Below are 16,561 nucleotides of genomic sequence, written 5' to 3' on the forward strand. Positions count from 1 at the left end.
GCAGAGGTTCTAGGGACAGTTGCTGACCCCAATGTTGACCTCCCTGATATGAGAACCCAGACCACATTGGAAGCTCCAGAGGACATCAACAAACAGGATGTAGGTCCAGGAACCCCACCTGACAGCAATGAGCCGAGTACCCAAGATAGCCTACCATAAAATGGGAGTACTCAGGATTGGACTCTCCTACTATCCTTCCTGGACCGAATCCAGGCCAGCTGGTCAATGGAATAGAAGTAAGAGATCAACTGAGGGCAACACCAGGGTCCCTGGAATCAGATGGACAGAGCCTGGAGGATACCCTGCTCTTCTCACAGAGTCTTTCTGTGCAGTAACAACCCCATGACATCCAGAAGATCAGCATAAGGTAACTCTCCTCAACTGGAATGTGGCTGGCTGGGCCACATCAGCAAGACATACCCTTGGAATATCTTGGAATCATGGATGACAGAGGAAATGTTACTTAATGGATTCCTTTCATTCTCAATCAGGGCCGAGCCAGGGAGGGGATGAGGAAGATCAAAAGATGGCTTGGGGGTACTAGTCTCACTCTCCACCATTCTTAGTGCCTCAACAAGATCTTTTTCTTCCATTCAAAAATTATGCTATGGCAGTTTTAATCCAATTCAGTCATTGCTCCCTGCTGATAATTAATACCTCCACACCTTCACAACAGCAGAAATCCCAACTAAGAACCATCTGGGCCAAAATGGAAACCTGCCCTGCAGACCTCAGTCTTTCCTGCCCTGACACACTGGTGGTCCTGGCTGGTGACTTCAATGCTATATTGGGTCCTGATGATCACACTCTGTAGTTGAAACATCAATGCCCCCACCCTATCACAAGGATAACAGACTCCTTCCCAATTGACTTGCAAAGGACCAGAGATCAAACTTTGCAGGACTCTTTGGCACAAACAGCAACTAAACTAAACCTTTTCATCCTAAATGGAGCTGTCAATGGAGATCAGCCAGAAGAATTCACCTATCTATCAGGTTCTAGAATGAGCACCATTGACTACGTAATCGTCTCCAGGGAGCTTTCTCTTGTAAAGAGCCTAGAGGTTGTTCCAAATTTGATAGTGATCATCTTTTGATCTTACTTCAACTAATGCCGCGCACCCGCCCGGGCTTCCTTCTGTTGTATTCATCCTCTGAAACTGATGTGAATGTTAAGACCTGGAGCTACCAGAACAGCACGTCTTTCTCTAGGACCATTAAGTGACTTGCATTGTCCACAATTTACAGAACCTTTAAAAAAATAATTTAGAATTATGTTCTATTGTGTGTGTGTGTATATATATATATATATATATACACACACACACACATGTATGTATGTATTTTTAAGCCCGTTAAAATAACGGGCGCGAGTACCTTTTTGTTGTTGTTGTCCTTTATTCCTTCTCCCTTTCTCTTGCCCTTTTTTTTCTTTCTTTCCCTCTTCCTCTTTCCTTTCCTCCCTCTCCCTCTCCCTCTTTTCCTTCCTTTCTTCCACTTTTTCTCATTTTTTTCTTTTTCTTTCTCTTTTCCTCTTTTCTTTCTATAATAGGCGCGCTCTTTGGGGCTGGCGGTTTTTTTGTTTTTGTTTTGTCTTTCTCCCTCACTTCTTCTATTTTTTTCCTTCATTCTTTACTTCTTTCTTTCCTATTTTTCCTTTCTCCCTCCTTGTTTATTTTGTTCTTCCTTCATTCATTTTTTCCTTCATTCTTTACTTCTTTCTTTCCTATTTTTCCTTTCTCCCTCCTTGTTTATTTTGTTCTTTTCTCTCCCTTCTCTCACTTCTCTCTTATTCCTTCTTTCTTTCTTTTCTTCTCTATTGTCCTGTCTCCCTCCTGCACTCCTTCTTTTCTGTCTGTCTGTCTGTCTGCCATACAGAGCTCCTCTCTGTGCAAAGCCTCTCTTCGAACTGGTGTTTTGGTTGCAAAGGACGCCTATTGCATCCTTGCTTCCATACCAGCAGTTCGAGCTGAGGCTTTGCACAGAGAGGAGCTCTGTATGTGAGCTGCTCTCTCCTATTGAGAATAAGGACTCCTTACTGGGTAAGGAGTAATCGGGCAGCTGGGAGGGACTCCTTACCGAGTAATGAGTAATCGGGCGGCTGGGAGGGTGGTCGGTCAGCGGCGGCGGCCGCAGGGGCATTTTTTGGGCCATTTAGGCCCTTAATCATGTGGGGGGAGCGGGGAAGGAGGAATCGGCCAGCTGGGAGGGTGGGCGGTCGGTCGGCAGCCACGGGGGCATTGTTTTGGGCCATTTAGGCCCTTAATCTTGTTGGGGGGGGAGCGGGGAAGGAGGAATTGGCCAGCTGGGAGGGTGGGCGGTCGGTTGGCGGTGGCGGCGGCAATTTTTTGGGCCATTTAGGCCCTTAATCATGTGGGGGGGAGCGGAGAAGGAGGAATAGGGCGGCCGCGGCAGCACATGCATGGGCCGTTCGGGCCAACATGGCCGCCCGTGTCTGGGCAGCTGTATCTTCTCCGCAATTTTTTTGGGCCATTTAGGCCCTTAATCATGTGGGGGGGGAGCGGGGAAGGAGGAATTGGCCAGCTGCGGCAGCCGCAGCAGCACTTGCATGGCCAACATGGCCACCCGTGCCTGGGCAGCTGTGTCTTTTTGGGCCAATCTGGGCATGCGCACCGCGCATGCCCAGAATGGCCCAAAAAGACACGGGCAGCACGGGCAGCACGGGCAGCACGGGCAGCACGGGCAGCACGGGCAGCACGGGCAGCACGGGCAGCACGGGCAGCACGGGCAGCACGGGCAGCACGGGCAGCACGGGCAGCACGGCCGCACAACGAAGGGTTTTATGGTATAGGATATATATATATATATATATTGTTTTTTGTTACCACTATCCAGCCTTCTTTAAGATTGCTTTACTTCATGAGCTGAGCTTCAGTGAGTGGGGGGCCCATTTTAAAATCTTGTCTCTGGGCCCACTCCAACCTTGCTCCGTCCCTGGAGGGGCAGGTTCTGGAGAGTGACTTCCTGGTTCTGAATGTAGCTGTTTGATCAAGAGAGCCTAGGGGCACTCTTATACGTACACAAACCTTCCCTTCTCCCTTCTTTTCCTTGAGGGGCTTTTCTTTTCTCCCGCCACTGAGGTGGTGGCCAGGTGCCTTATGAAGACAGACAAAGTGACATGAGGTTGCAAAGGGACTTAGGAGGGAACGCAAGATGGCAGCGGGGGCCTTGCAAGCAGGAGCGGCTGGTGAGGGCAGCACTGCTGCAGGGTGGCAGCACTCCACACGGCAGCCAATGGGACCAGGGGTGTGGCCCTGGTCTCTGTGCATGCGTGCAGGCGCCACACATGCACAGAGGCTACGGCCATGTTGCGGCCCCCACCGGATGCCCCATATGGGATGGTGGGCAGAGAGTGGCAGCTTGCAGGTGCTGCTCACACACTGGTTTGCTTTGCACCTGCTTATTTTGCCTTAAAGGTGCCTCTCGCCTCCTCCGTCCCACCTACCCACCCACCCCTGGTGCTGCCCTCACCGGCTGCTCCTGCTTGCAAGGGCACACAAGGTGGTGACAGGTTGCCTTTGAACATGAACTTTCTTTCTACATCAGAGATATACTGCCTATGAATATGGAGGTTTCACTTAGCCAGTATGGGTAAGAGTCAGTGCTCCCTCTAACAGGGATTCCCAGATGTTGTTGACTATAACTCCCAGCATCCCCAGCTGCAATGGCCTTTGGCTGAGGATTATGGGAGTTGTAGTCAACGACATCTGGTAATCCCTGTTCGAGGGAACACAGGTAAGTTACTGTTAAACTTCACTTTCCCGCACTGCCCAATCAGATTATTCTTTTCAAAAAGCCTGCAAATGCAGTCACCCCCAAACCTTTGGTTCATGATGAGAGTTACGATGCTTTCCATTTTCACTCATGGTCTAAAAAGCGTGGAAGTTACATCTTGAGTTTCCTGTCTTAATGTCTGCACCATATATATAAGCTGTAAAGACACTGTACAGTCTCATATTATGCTGCATTAACAATGAGGTTTCATACACCCATGCTTTGCCTTGGTCTTTCAGATCAATATCGTTATTGGGATGGCTGAAGCCAGAGGAAATTCAACCAGTGCAGCTTACTCAGTCACTAACTAGAGATGTCTCTGATGGATTTCTTCTTGATGCATCTCTACAAGGCACTTTCCAGATTACGCACTACAACAGTGTCACTACTGTCCACTAAGTGGACAGAGAAGCCACTAAGCTGGTTAGGAGAGGAGAGCTGGCCTTGTGGTAGCAAGCATGACTTGTCCCCATAGCTAAGCAGGGTCTGCCCTGGTTGCATATGAATGGGAGACTTGATGTGTGAGCACTGCAAGATATTCCCCTCAGGGGATGAAGCCGCTCTGGGAAGAGCAGAAGGTTCCAAGTTCCCTCCCTGGCTTCTTCAAGATAGGGCTGAGAGAGGTTCCTGCCTGAAAACTTGGAGAAGCCACTGCCAGTCTGTGTAGACAATACTGAGCTAGATAGACCAATGGTCTGACTCAGTATATGGCAGCTTCCTATGTTCCTAAATGTGCTTCCATACTGCCTGTGTACAGTCCCTGCACTGTCAGCAATATGCCGTTCACATTGCCGATGCCTTCTTTCGGATTTTATTGTTGCATTTTAGTCCTACAGCGTTGCATGTGCATTGCAAAAAATAGCTATATTTACTCATTGTAGGAGGGTTGCGCAAGCTGTTTCAAAATGATCCTGCCATGGTGAACCATTTTACTGCTGAACAGTGTGTAATCTGGAAAGCACCCTGTATAGTGAATGTCCAGCCATAAATTCAACAGGGTGCTTTCCAGATTACCCGCTCAACAGCGGTAAAATGCTTTGGCTTTGTGCAGAGCGCATTGAAACTGTAAATAAAGGCTGTTGCGCAAAACCACTCAGCATGGGGAGCAGTCTTGTGAAAATTCTACAACGGGGAAATACAGCTTCCCCCCCCCTCTTTTTTGCATCACACAGGCGATGTTATAAGACTGTAACGTGGCAATAAAATCTGAAAGAAGGCATTGGAAATATGAACAACACCCTGCTGTCAGCACAGGGACTGTGGTGTCACAACACAGGAAGTACAGAAGCACACTTTGCAGATCCGTAGTGACACTGTGGTAAGAGTTAATCTGGAAAGCGCCCAGGTCCCCAATCCAGCCACAATAACTACGTATAGATACAACTAATTGTTTGGGGTGTCTGATGCATCACTACAATGCACAGTTCTTTACTCAAAAGCTATGCACTCTAGCATGGCTTGGAACCTTTAGATCTCATCCTTATTTGCGAGTAGATCGTTCAGCTTTCTTGAAAGCAGACCCTCACTTATTTGTGAGTAGACCTTTCATTCTTACTCACCAGTAGACCTTGAACCTTACTCATCAGAAGATTTGAACTTACTCATGAGTAGCCTCTCAGGCTTACCCATGGGTAGACCATAAGCCTTCTTCAAGAGTTGACCTTCAAACCTGTGAGTAGACGTGCATCCTGGCTCACAAATAGCACCTCAGTCGTACACATAGACCTCACCTTTATGTTACTGCTTTACTAAGAGCAGGTACTAAGAGTAATGTCTACTCTTCAGAAAGAAATCTGGTAGTGCCTCTGGTGCCAAAGAAAGGTGGGATGGCAGCCCCTTCTGACATCTTAGATATGGGCCATTTCAGAGCTTTCTTATGCCACTGGGGAGAAGGGCCAATAAAGGGGCAGAGCTGATGCCCCTTCAGCCTAAGGGGCTATCACAGCTACATGGATCTCTGCACATTTTGGGGCCATTGTACCTTGCCTCGCTTCCTCTTCATTCTTCTTCTGAATCAGTAGATATCTAGGACTCTCAGGGAAGGGGAGCAGTAGGAGAAGCTGCAATAATGCCACAAATGCAGTGAAGCTCATCACAATTGGCTTGCCTGCACAAGAAGACACATTGATGAACTCTGATGGTATGAAACAGTAGGTCTGCTCAAGGCCCCAAGGACGCAACTCTCTGCTTCACCTTTTTTAAGCCACAGAAGTTGAGGATGTCCACAGATCATATTCACCATGAGGCCGATCAAGACAAAGAGCATGGACAAAATGTTGATGCATCCCCTCCAGTTGACAGGAGAGATCTCTCCGAGGTACATTGGGACAACACCGTCGAATATGCCTAGATAGATGATAAGGGGAGGGTCAATTTACAATCTGCCCATGGCATGGACACAAACAATTGGGCGATGAACATGGAGTGAGCAGGAATAGGTCTGGTCAGTGCCTGCTTGGGCAAGTACGTGAGATCCCCAAGTATGCCACCTTGAGTTCCATGGTGGAGGAAAGGTGGGATATAAATGTAGTTTAAGAATACATAAATTTCCATGGAATAAACAAGGTTCCAATGAGTGATAAGTAATTGTGCTGAGCATCTCAGATGATTTTTTGGACCATCTCCAAGATTACAGTCTAAATTTTCCCTTTGATGATTTAGCGAAGGAGATGCATCAGGGAATTAATGGAATCAGACCCCTGCTAACTTGGCAAAGAGGCACGTTTTAATGTGGTGATTCTCTTTATTTAGCAGAGGAAGAGTAACTGGCCCTATCCACCCCCAGCACAGTACCTCCAGTGACTGTTGCTGGTAACTATCTTAAGTTTCTTAAGTTTCTTCTTGCTGGTATCTATCTTAAGTGAGCCCTTAGGGGACAGGGTTCCATCTTATTTGTTTATTTCACTGTGTAAACCACCCCGAGCCATTTTTGGAAGGGCGGTATAGAAATCGAATTAATAATAATAATAATAATAATAATAATAATAATAATAATAAACATCAAACAGTATCTGATACAAAAATACCACCTAGATTCAAGGAAAATTAGAGAAATCCTAGAAATAATAAAGCAGCAAATAAGAGCAGTGTCAAAGAAGATTAGCAGATATGAAGCCAGAATCACACAACACAGGCAGAATCTCCAATTCCAGTCGAATCAGAGACGTTTCTACCAAAGCACAGAAGGAGAAACTGCAAGAAACCTAGAAACACCAAATAAAGAAGAAACAGTGCAGTTCTGGGGGAAATTATGGGACAATCCAATAGATTATAATAAAAAAGCAGGCTGGATGAAAGAGGTTGAAAAATGTAACCAACAAATGCAAGATCTAATAATAACACCAGAATTAATAAGTGAAAGAGCAAAGAAAATTAAAAATTGGACTGCGCCAGGCGACGATGAACTGCATGGCTTTTGGCTTAAACACCTAACAAGCCTTCATAAACAACTATCAAAACAGTTCAATCACATTATAAAAGGCGGTGATATTGAACAATGGCTAACAACTGGGAAAACTCATCTCATCATGAAAGACCCAGCAAAAGGTGCAGTTCCAAGTAATTATAGACCGATAACCTGCCTGCCAACCATGTTCAAATTATTAACTGGAATAATTGCAGATGAAGTGATGCAACACTTATTAACTAACAAACAGCTTCCAGTTGAACAGAAAGGAAGTTGCCCGAACACCAGAGGCACAAAAGACCAGCTGCTGATTGACAAAATGATTTTAGAAAACTGCAAGAGAAGAAAAACCAATCTAAGTGTTGCATGGATGGACTACAAGAAAGTCTTTGATTCATTGCCTCACACATGGATCCTAAAATGTTTAGAAACAACTGGTGTCAGCAAAAACATTCAGATATTTATTTAAAAAGCAATGAGCATGTGGAGTACACAGTTAACAATCAATGGCGAGGCACTTGGACAGGTTAGCATTAGAAGAGGCATTTTCCAAGGGGACTCACTATCCCCTCTGTTGTTTGTAATTGCCATGACCCTACTTTCACAAATACTAAACAAAACAGGCCTCGGATACCAAACATCTAAAACATCAAGTCAAATCAACCATCTGCTCTGCATGGACGATCTGAAGTTGTATGGAAAGTCCCAGTCAGAAATCAAATCACTGCTAAACACTGTCCGTATATTCAGTAGTGATATAGCAATGGAGTTTGGACTAGACAAGTGTGCTGCATTAATAATGAAAAGAGGGGGGGGGGACAAAAACAGAAGGAATAGAACTGCCCAATGGAAGCAACATCAAGAACCTGGAAGAGAAAGAACATTACAAATACTTGGGCATTCTCCAGGCTGATAGCCTTGCACACACTGAAGTTAAAAGAAAAATTGGAAGTGAATACATCAGGAGAGTTAGAAAAATCCTCAAGTCCAAACTCAATGGCGGGAACACCATACAAGCCATAAACACCTGGGCTATACCTGTTATCAGATACACTGCAGGAATAATAGACTGGACCCCGGCAGAGCTAGAGACGCTAGATCGTAAGACCAGGAAAATCATGACCATCAATCATGCTCTGCACCCCCGCAGTGATGTAGATAGGCTCTACCTCCCTTGCAGCTCAGGTGGAAGAGGAATGCTGCAAGTCCATCAAACAGTAGAGGGGGGGGAAAGAGGCCTTGAAGAATATATAAAGGACAGTGAAGAAGATGCACTTCAAATGGTCAAGAACGCAAAACTATTCAACACCAATGAAACCAAGCAGGCCTACAAGAAAGAACAAGTCAAGAACCGAGCAGAAAAATGGAGAAATAAGCCCCTGCATGGTCAATATTTGCACAATATAAGTGGAAAATCAGATATCACCAAGACCTGGCAATGGCTTAAGAATGGCAACTTGAAGAAAGAAACAGGGTTTAATACTGGCTGCCTAAGAACAGGCACTAAGAACAAATGCAATAAGTGCTAAAGTAGAAAAGTCAACAACAAACAGCAAGTGCCGCCTTTGTAAAGAAGCAGATGAAACTGTGGACCACCTAATCAGCGGTTGTAAGAAGATCGCACAGACTGACTACAAACAAAGGCATGACAAGGTAGCAGGGATGATACACTGGAACATCTGCAAAAAATACAAGCTACCTGTAGCCAAAAATTGGTGGGACCATCAAATTGAAAAAGTTGAAGAAAATGAAGATGTAAGAATACTATGGGACTTCCGACTACAAACAGACAAACATCTGCCACACAATACACCAGATATAACTGTAGTCGAGAAGAAAGAAAAACAAGTTAAAATAATCGACATAGTAATACCAGGGGATAGCAGAATAGAAGAAAAAGAAATAGAAAAAATCACCAAATACAAAGATCTTCAAATTGAAATGGAAAGGCTGTGGCAGAAAAAGACCCAAATAATTCCAGTGGTAATTGGCACCCTGGGTGCAGTTCCAAAAGACCTTGAAGAGCACCTCAACACCATAGGGGCCACAGAAATCACCATCAGCCAATTACAAAAAGCAGCTTTACTGGGAACAGCCTATATTCTGCGACGATATGTATAACAATAACAACAACATTGACAATAAAATTCAGCCATCCCAGGTCCTTGAGAAGAACTCGATGTCTGGATAAAACAAACCAGTCAATAACACCTGTCTGACTATGTAAACAAGAAATAATCATAATAATAAATAATCAGTGGAAATCTGCTTAGTCTCAAACAAGCCCTGTCTACAGTACATGCTCTGGTTACTCCTTTTGCAAAAGATGACCAACACCAAGCTGAGAGCAAATTAGCTGACACCTCTGGAATTATGATTTCTGACCAAATGGAGGTTGCAGTGCAACAGGATCAATTTGCCTTAGCTAATGTGTCCTTAGATAAGGATTTAATAAAATATTAAATCGGAATATAGACGATAGACTCCCATACTGAATGCCCTGCCACACCAGAGGATGTGACTGATAATGAGCAGATAAATGTGGGAGAGGGTTTTTTGAAATCCACTGAGATCTTGGAGAGGTGCTCTGTGAACAAAGTAAGCAGAGCTTTTAACAGAATTACAAAAGGAGACTGTGAGTCAAGAGAACCAGGAGATAAACAATGTGGATGGGTTTGACATAGAAATATATAACCCTACAGCACAGTAGTTGGCGCAACTCGAGATTCAGGATGGTAAGTCCACAGGAAGAAACTTGGCCTCTGGTCCATTAGATATTTCCCCTATATTCTTTGAAAATTATAATTCCCAGACAAAGGAAGTTCCAGAGATCAATATGAATTGTCCCATCCCTGAAAACTCTGAGAACCCCATGCTTGTTCTTTTGTGGGACTGTGAAGTGGACTCGCGTGCCATTTTCAATGCTTTCTTAGAGTCAGTCAGTCAATTTTATTACAGCCATTTGCAAAATCTGAAAGACTAAGTCCTTAGATCAAGACATTCATGAGGCAACTCTGGGTCTAGAATCCCAAGCATTGGGGTAATAGATCATTGGGCATCAACATATATCCTTACTATTATCACATGGCAGAGCACATGACTTTTATTACTTGGAATATTAAGGGGTTTAGAATGCCGCAAAAAAAGAACTCAAATTCTCAGATATTTAAAGAGACCCCCCCCAAAAAATAGATACAGGGTTTTTTATGGGGGGAGGGGTTTGCAAGAAACACATATGTTTTTTACAAGAAACACATATGTCAGAAAAAGATCTTCACAAACGAAGCTGGGTGGGCCATGCAGTAGGGGCTGGGTCTTCTTCTAAATCAAGAGAGGTGGCAATTTTAGTTCAAAAACACATTGCATTTAAGCCCCTTAATGTAGAAGCGGATCCTTTAGGAAGATCTAACATTGTAGAAGCCCAGATTGGGCCCCAAACCTGCCTATTAGTTAGACTGACCAGCATCATGTGTCAGTCCAGAGACCAACTGGGATAGACCCAAAGTTGGCATGGTGGCCATTATTAACTCTTGAGCTGCTCCTGATAGCCTGGTCCTGAAATGAACATTGAAGTCCCCCACCACCAACAACCCAGGCCACTCCAATGCCAACTCAGCAACCAGGTCTGTCAGCTCAGTTAGGGACTCCACTGGGCAGCGGGATGATTGGTACACCAGCAGAAGTCCCAGTTTATCCCTGGTCCTTAGGCTGTCACTTAGGTCATTCAATATAGGCCAAATCCCTGACAGGGATCCTGGTAAGGGAGACGGTATTCTTATAGACCACAGCCACCCCACCTCCCCACCCACATCTTCTCACCTGCTCCACCATGGAGCCACCCTCTGGAAGAAACTGGGACCAAACCGGACCACTAGCCTCTCCCAATCAGGTCCGCTCCTTCAGCCATGATCAAGTCATAGATTACCTCAGATTTATTTTGAACCGACCTGGCACTACAGAGTAATAAGGTGAGGTTCTGTGAGTGGGTGGTTGGCATTGTTCTCTAAGGCCAAAGAGGTGGTAGGCCTGCTGGAAGGGGCAATAGCAATTAAATTTCTGAGTTCCCTTCCCTTGTAACAACCTGCTAGCCTACCAATGCCATGCCTTTGTCAATTCCCCACCACCACTGGTATAGCTGCCCCAAGTTCATCCCCTACCTCCCCATCTCTGTTCAGCCCTAGACACATACTTGTATCAAGCCTAACTAAGAACTAAGCAATGTAGTGAGCATGAGCAGGAGTCTTCCTTCCAACGGTCCAAGACAATAGGTTGGCCCCAACCCTCAGTCCCATCCCCGAAGGCCACCACCAAAGGCCATTCCCCTTTGGCGGCCGGCTGTTGTGGCCACTTGTGAGTGACCTGAGCCAGCAGCTGCACCTCAGGCTTGCCTCAGTCCCTGTTTAAGCCAGAAGCCCCTGGACCCCACCTCTCACATGGGCGTCTGGAGCCTGGCTGTTGGAACAGGCCCCACACAGCAGACACCAGCAACAGTCACTGGAGTGATTCTGTGCTGGGGCTGGAGAGGGCCAGTTACTCTCCCCCAGCTAAATAAAGAGAATCACCACATTAAAAAGATGCCTCTTTACCAAGTTAGCAGGGGTCTGCTGGTTAAAAACAAAGAAACAGACCCCAGCCTCCCCAAAAGCCCTCTCCTAATGTTCTCCTCTTTTGCCCCTTTTCAGGGGCAACCAGCCTAAAAAAAATTGTGGGGAGATTGCAGAAATCAGGGGAGTCAGGTTATAAAATGTTCAGCGAAAACAGTCAGTGAAGATGGGGAAGAAAGAGAATTTTTTGTTGTGGCAGGTACACACCATGCCACCAGCTGGCTACGGGCCTGCCCCTTTTACAGAGATAGTTGCCCCAACCTTATTTTGCCAGTATTCCTCAAGTATCCTGGTCACTCAAATAAATAGCAGGCCTCGTTTTGCATGCACTAAACTCCAACTAGCTACAAACACAGGGGGCTAAGATCTGGTGAATCTCAGATTGTATCACTTAGGAAATACGTTTTAAAAAATTAAATAAATTTTTATTCACTGCTCATCAAAAAATTCCACAGCAGTAGTTCAAAAATCAAAACAAACAATAAAGATATCTATAAAATAGTACAAAGCAATAAAAATTAAAACCAGACAATAAAACAATGTGGCACAACGAGACATAATGGCCATTCAAGATCTCAGCGAGCACTGTTTAAGGTTTTCAGAAAATTTTAAGCAATTTCAAAAATATAGTGGGGAGGGGGATATATAGATCTCATTTTTAAAAAAGAGTTCCAAAACTCAGGGGCACTATCAAAAAGATCCTAATCCCAATGGAGAATAATCTAGCTTCCACACAGAGGTTCTCTTACCTCCACAGCCCCTGGGTCCCCCCAAATCCTCTTTAGTCTGTCCTGGGTGGTGTGGTGTCCCGGGGGAGCATGTTGATGGGAAGGGGAGGGCCTCCGAAGGCCTTTAGGTCCAGGCTCCAAAGTGACCTAGGTGCACCTCTACCTCCATCAGGGGCGTAACGAGGCTGGAGTGGGCCCAGAGACAAAATTTTAAAATGGGCCCCTCGCTGATACACACACACTCACTTCACATTTGACTTGCCTTTGGGGGCCCCCTTGAGGTGTGGGGGCCCCCAGGCAGCCACCTCCCCTTGCCTAATGGTAGTTACACCCCTGACCTCCACATTCAGAACAGGTCCTGATAGTAGAACCCAGATGCCTGGGAGTTCTTCATCTTCCTCTCTCTCTCTCTTTTAATCAAAAGTTTTAATTCTAAAAATAATTTAAGAAAGTTGTCCCAGATTTCTGACCAGGTTTGTTTACCTTTACGAGGGCCCATTTTTCATTTGCCGCTAACTTGAGTAGGTCATGCACCCATTCCACAATCTTAGGAGATTTCCATTGCCGCAATATTACTCTCTTGGCTACTAGTAAGCCTCTCCATAGCCATTGTTTAAAACTTGGTTTTAGCTCCCAGTCGGCTAGGATATACCCCAATACTGCATTCAAATCCTTCAGTGCAAGAGATTAATACATCACTAAATTAATACACGTAGAAATCTCCCTCCAAAAGCCTTGCACTGTGGGACAGTCTCAAAACATGTGTGTTAAATCAGAGTGAGGGTTATTACATCTCCAGCAGTTACTATTTGAAGCCAATTTTAATCACTTAAGAGGCAGAGGAGTCCAATAGGCCCTGAAAATAATCTTTTGCTGGATAAGACACAATTTGAGATCCATTGAGCTGCATTTAACACTACCTGAAATATCTTGCCATTGCGTTGGTAACTATTTATGAATGAGTTCCAGGTTCTATTTGTCCCTAAGTATATCCAAGTCAGGATCTTTCTCTCCATAGACAAAGGCATACAAATATTTATTTAGTTTTGGGAGAGAGGACATCTTAATGGCATGCACTATATATCTCTGGAATTACCAAGGCCACCAAGGCATCTGGTCCAAATTGGGCAGATATACTATATTTCAAGTAAATATACTGCCAGGCACTTGACAGGAGTTGTAGGAACTCCTCTTGCAGGGTTGCGAAGGATTTATAATTGTCATCTTCATTTATCAGCTATGATAGCTGACTAATTCCTTTTTCTACCCAATGCTTCCATAAAATTGGCTGTTTGCTTATCAGTATGTGTGGGTTTCCCCACAGTGTCATATCCATGTGGGCATAGGGGTCAAAATTCAGTTTTCTTGCCAATTCCTTCCAGGCATGTCCAGCTTTTCAATTATCACTGAAGAGAAGGCTCCTAAGGGCATCTTCCAGAGCAGAAAAGATACTCTGCCTGGGTCTTAAGTGTGGCCATCCTACCCACACTAGATCAGACATCTGATCTAGTGTGGACAGGGTATGACAGATCTTCCAACCTCTGACACACATTACTGTAAAGATAAAGTCCACTGGAAATTTGAGGTAGTTCTTAATTCTTTCAGAAGTTATGGGGTTCTTGCTACTTAAAAGGTTGAGAAAGTGGCCTAGGACAGGCATTGAAAGCCTTTTTAAACAAGTGTAGCCCTTCTGTCACAAACCTTCAGCTCAGATACCCCATAGAGGGGGTGTGCGCACACACACACACACGCACATACACACGCGCACACACACCCGTGGTGCAGTTATGTGATGGGCTACTCCAGTCACTCTCTCACATCCACACTAAGTTACTGATAAGCAGTCTTATTGATATAAATGAGACAAATTTACTTGTCCCATTAATTTCAAAGGGAATACTCAGGGCTAGTTTTCTGAAGCCTGTTAGGCAGAGGGGAGGCATACACTGAGCTTCAGCATGTAGCCAGCTAATCAAGAGCAGAGGAGAAGGTTCTTTGCCCTGCTCTCTCCCCTGCTGCAGTGGACACATCATTGAGGAAGTGTCGACTTCAAGCCAGTGATCCTCAAACGGGGAACAAATAGTGCAGCTGCAGGATGGGGAGGCAGAAAGACTCTGTGTACCCCCTGGGAGCCCTTCCAGGACCCCTGTTAGGGACCCACCCCTGCCCTAGGACATGCTTGCAGAGAGGGTGGCAAAGTTGCCCGGTTACATGTCATGCATTCCAGGCAGATTTCAGCCCTGGCACCTTTCCTTTAAAAACATTAAAACACTAAATCCAGGACTGTGACTCACCTGAGCACATCCCAGTGCCAAACCGTGCAAAGATAGTGAATCCATGACTATTTACCACATCAGAACAACCCAAGCAGATAGCAGAGAATATGGCCAAAAGGTCATTTATCAGCAAGGTACGTTTCCTAAAAAGACAATGAAAAAGGTCAGTGGGGAGGGTAACAATGAATTTATGGTAGAGTCACAAGAACGGGGAAGGGATGAGGTCAAAGAAGAGCGATGGAATTGCAACAGGATCCTGATCTTGTATGAATAATTTGTTCTGGTTTTGTTACTTATTGGAAAAGACGAGGAGCTACACAAGGTACTGAAGCTCTAACCCCCCAAACAAATGTAAACCTATCCAGCCGCCCCTTTGGGCTCCTGGAAAGCATTTCGCATATACTTGTAACCTTGTACTAAACTGATACTGGCACCTCCTACCCAATTCTCACTCACTGAAGGCCCACAGTCTCCCCCGCCCCATCAGCCTCCACTCCCCTTAGTTTGCCTAGCCTGATGCCCCTCATCTTTTCCCACCTTTTGAAAAAGCTTTACAATGTTTAAATCAGTCCTGCCTGTAGTTTCCTCCCCCTGCCTCCCTGGCACCCATAAGTAAATCCAAATGAAAATCTCATTACCCAGCCCTTCTCACCAGCATGTGCCATCCCACCTCTCCTGGCTAGCAGGCTTTTCTGGACTTCAAGTGAGCCAGGCAGCCCCAGAGCTTAACCCGGGTGGGAAGATGTGAGTGAAGAAATAAAAGGGATTGCCCACCTTGGAGCATATGCAAAAGAGTGCACATGGGCACACCGAGGATGAGGGGAGAAGCGGTGTGAGCCCCTGAACCTCTCAGTTTAGAAATTAACTGGCCCCTCCTTGGTGCTTTGTGATCACAGTGGCCATTCAAATGCAGGAGTCTTTCTGTAGGCCAGAGCAGGCAGCAGCAGCCACATGGCCGCTGTGGTGCCGAGTCTGGTCTTGGAGGAAAGTGAGCATACAAGTGAATGCCGCAGCACCTTGGCTTTAGGGGTGTTTTATGGTTGAGAAGTTTGTCCCAGTGGGGATCCTGTTGAGAGTGTGGGAGTAGAGTCAGAAAGGGAAAGGAGAAGGAGGTATGGCAAAAGTGAATAGATTTTTCTTCCTCTTCTATAACACTAGACCCACTTCAAAATTAGCTCCGTGGTATATGAAATTGCTACTGAAGCTGAAGCAGCAAGGTAAATGACTGGAGCGCAAATGGAGGAGGACTCGTCTTGAATTTGATAAGAAACAACATAAAGCCCATCTAAAGGCATATGCTGTGGCATACGTACAGCAATGAAGCAATTTTATTCTGCGTGTATTGCGTCCGCAAGTTCTCATCCAGCAGAGCTTTTCCAGATTGTTAGAGGTTTACCTCAAACCCCTTTGGTTTCAGATTTAGTTCCGGAAGCAGTATCTCACTGTGACACATTCAATGAGTTCTTTGAAGATAAAATCTCTTGCATTCAGGCTGATCTGGACTCCAATATTTCTGCAAGTCCAGTTATGGGGGTGTCTGGCAATTTCTCTTAGTAGTAAGAGAGGGGTACTTTATCTCCAAAATGATTAATTACCCTAGGGTCAGAGGTCATGCTTACATCATAGGTGTGTAGGTTTGGGTAATGGGGGAATGTGAGAGCAGAGTAGACTGTTTATATAGGCGAAGGGGCAATTTTGGAGGGGCAACACAGAACTTTGTGGTATTTACTCCAATGGCAGTGAATCTTGAGTC

At 45.3% G+C, this 16,561-nt stretch overlaps 1 protein-coding gene across 8 annotated transcripts in view; it reads right to left on the reverse strand.

Annotated features, from left to right (window-relative positions):
* Positions 1-16,561, reverse strand: part of LOC128344760 (solute carrier family 2, facilitated glucose transporter member 5-like) — a 66,365-nt gene that overhangs the window by 24,040 nt on the left and 25,764 nt on the right. For 7 of the 8 annotated variants that reach the window (XM_053295576.1, XM_053295578.1, XM_053295575.1 and 4 more), the window contains 3 exons: positions 14,827-14,951; positions 5,988-6,140; positions 5,776-5,901 (listed from right to left, as the gene is read on the reverse strand). In XM_053295576.1, coding sequence (XP_053151551.1) covers positions 5,776-5,901; positions 5,988-6,140; positions 14,827-14,951 — 404 coding nt within the window. The remainder of the gene's footprint in view (positions 1-5,775; positions 5,902-5,987; positions 6,141-14,826; positions 14,952-16,561) is intronic. The other variant, XM_053295582.1, reaches the window with a different exon arrangement.

The sequence above is a fragment of the Hemicordylus capensis genome, chromosome 2 (assembly GCF_027244095.1).
Source record: "Hemicordylus capensis ecotype Gifberg chromosome 2, rHemCap1.1.pri, whole genome shotgun sequence".
In the NCBI taxonomy this organism is placed as follows: Eukaryota; Metazoa; Chordata; class Lepidosauria; order Squamata; family Cordylidae; genus Hemicordylus; species Hemicordylus capensis.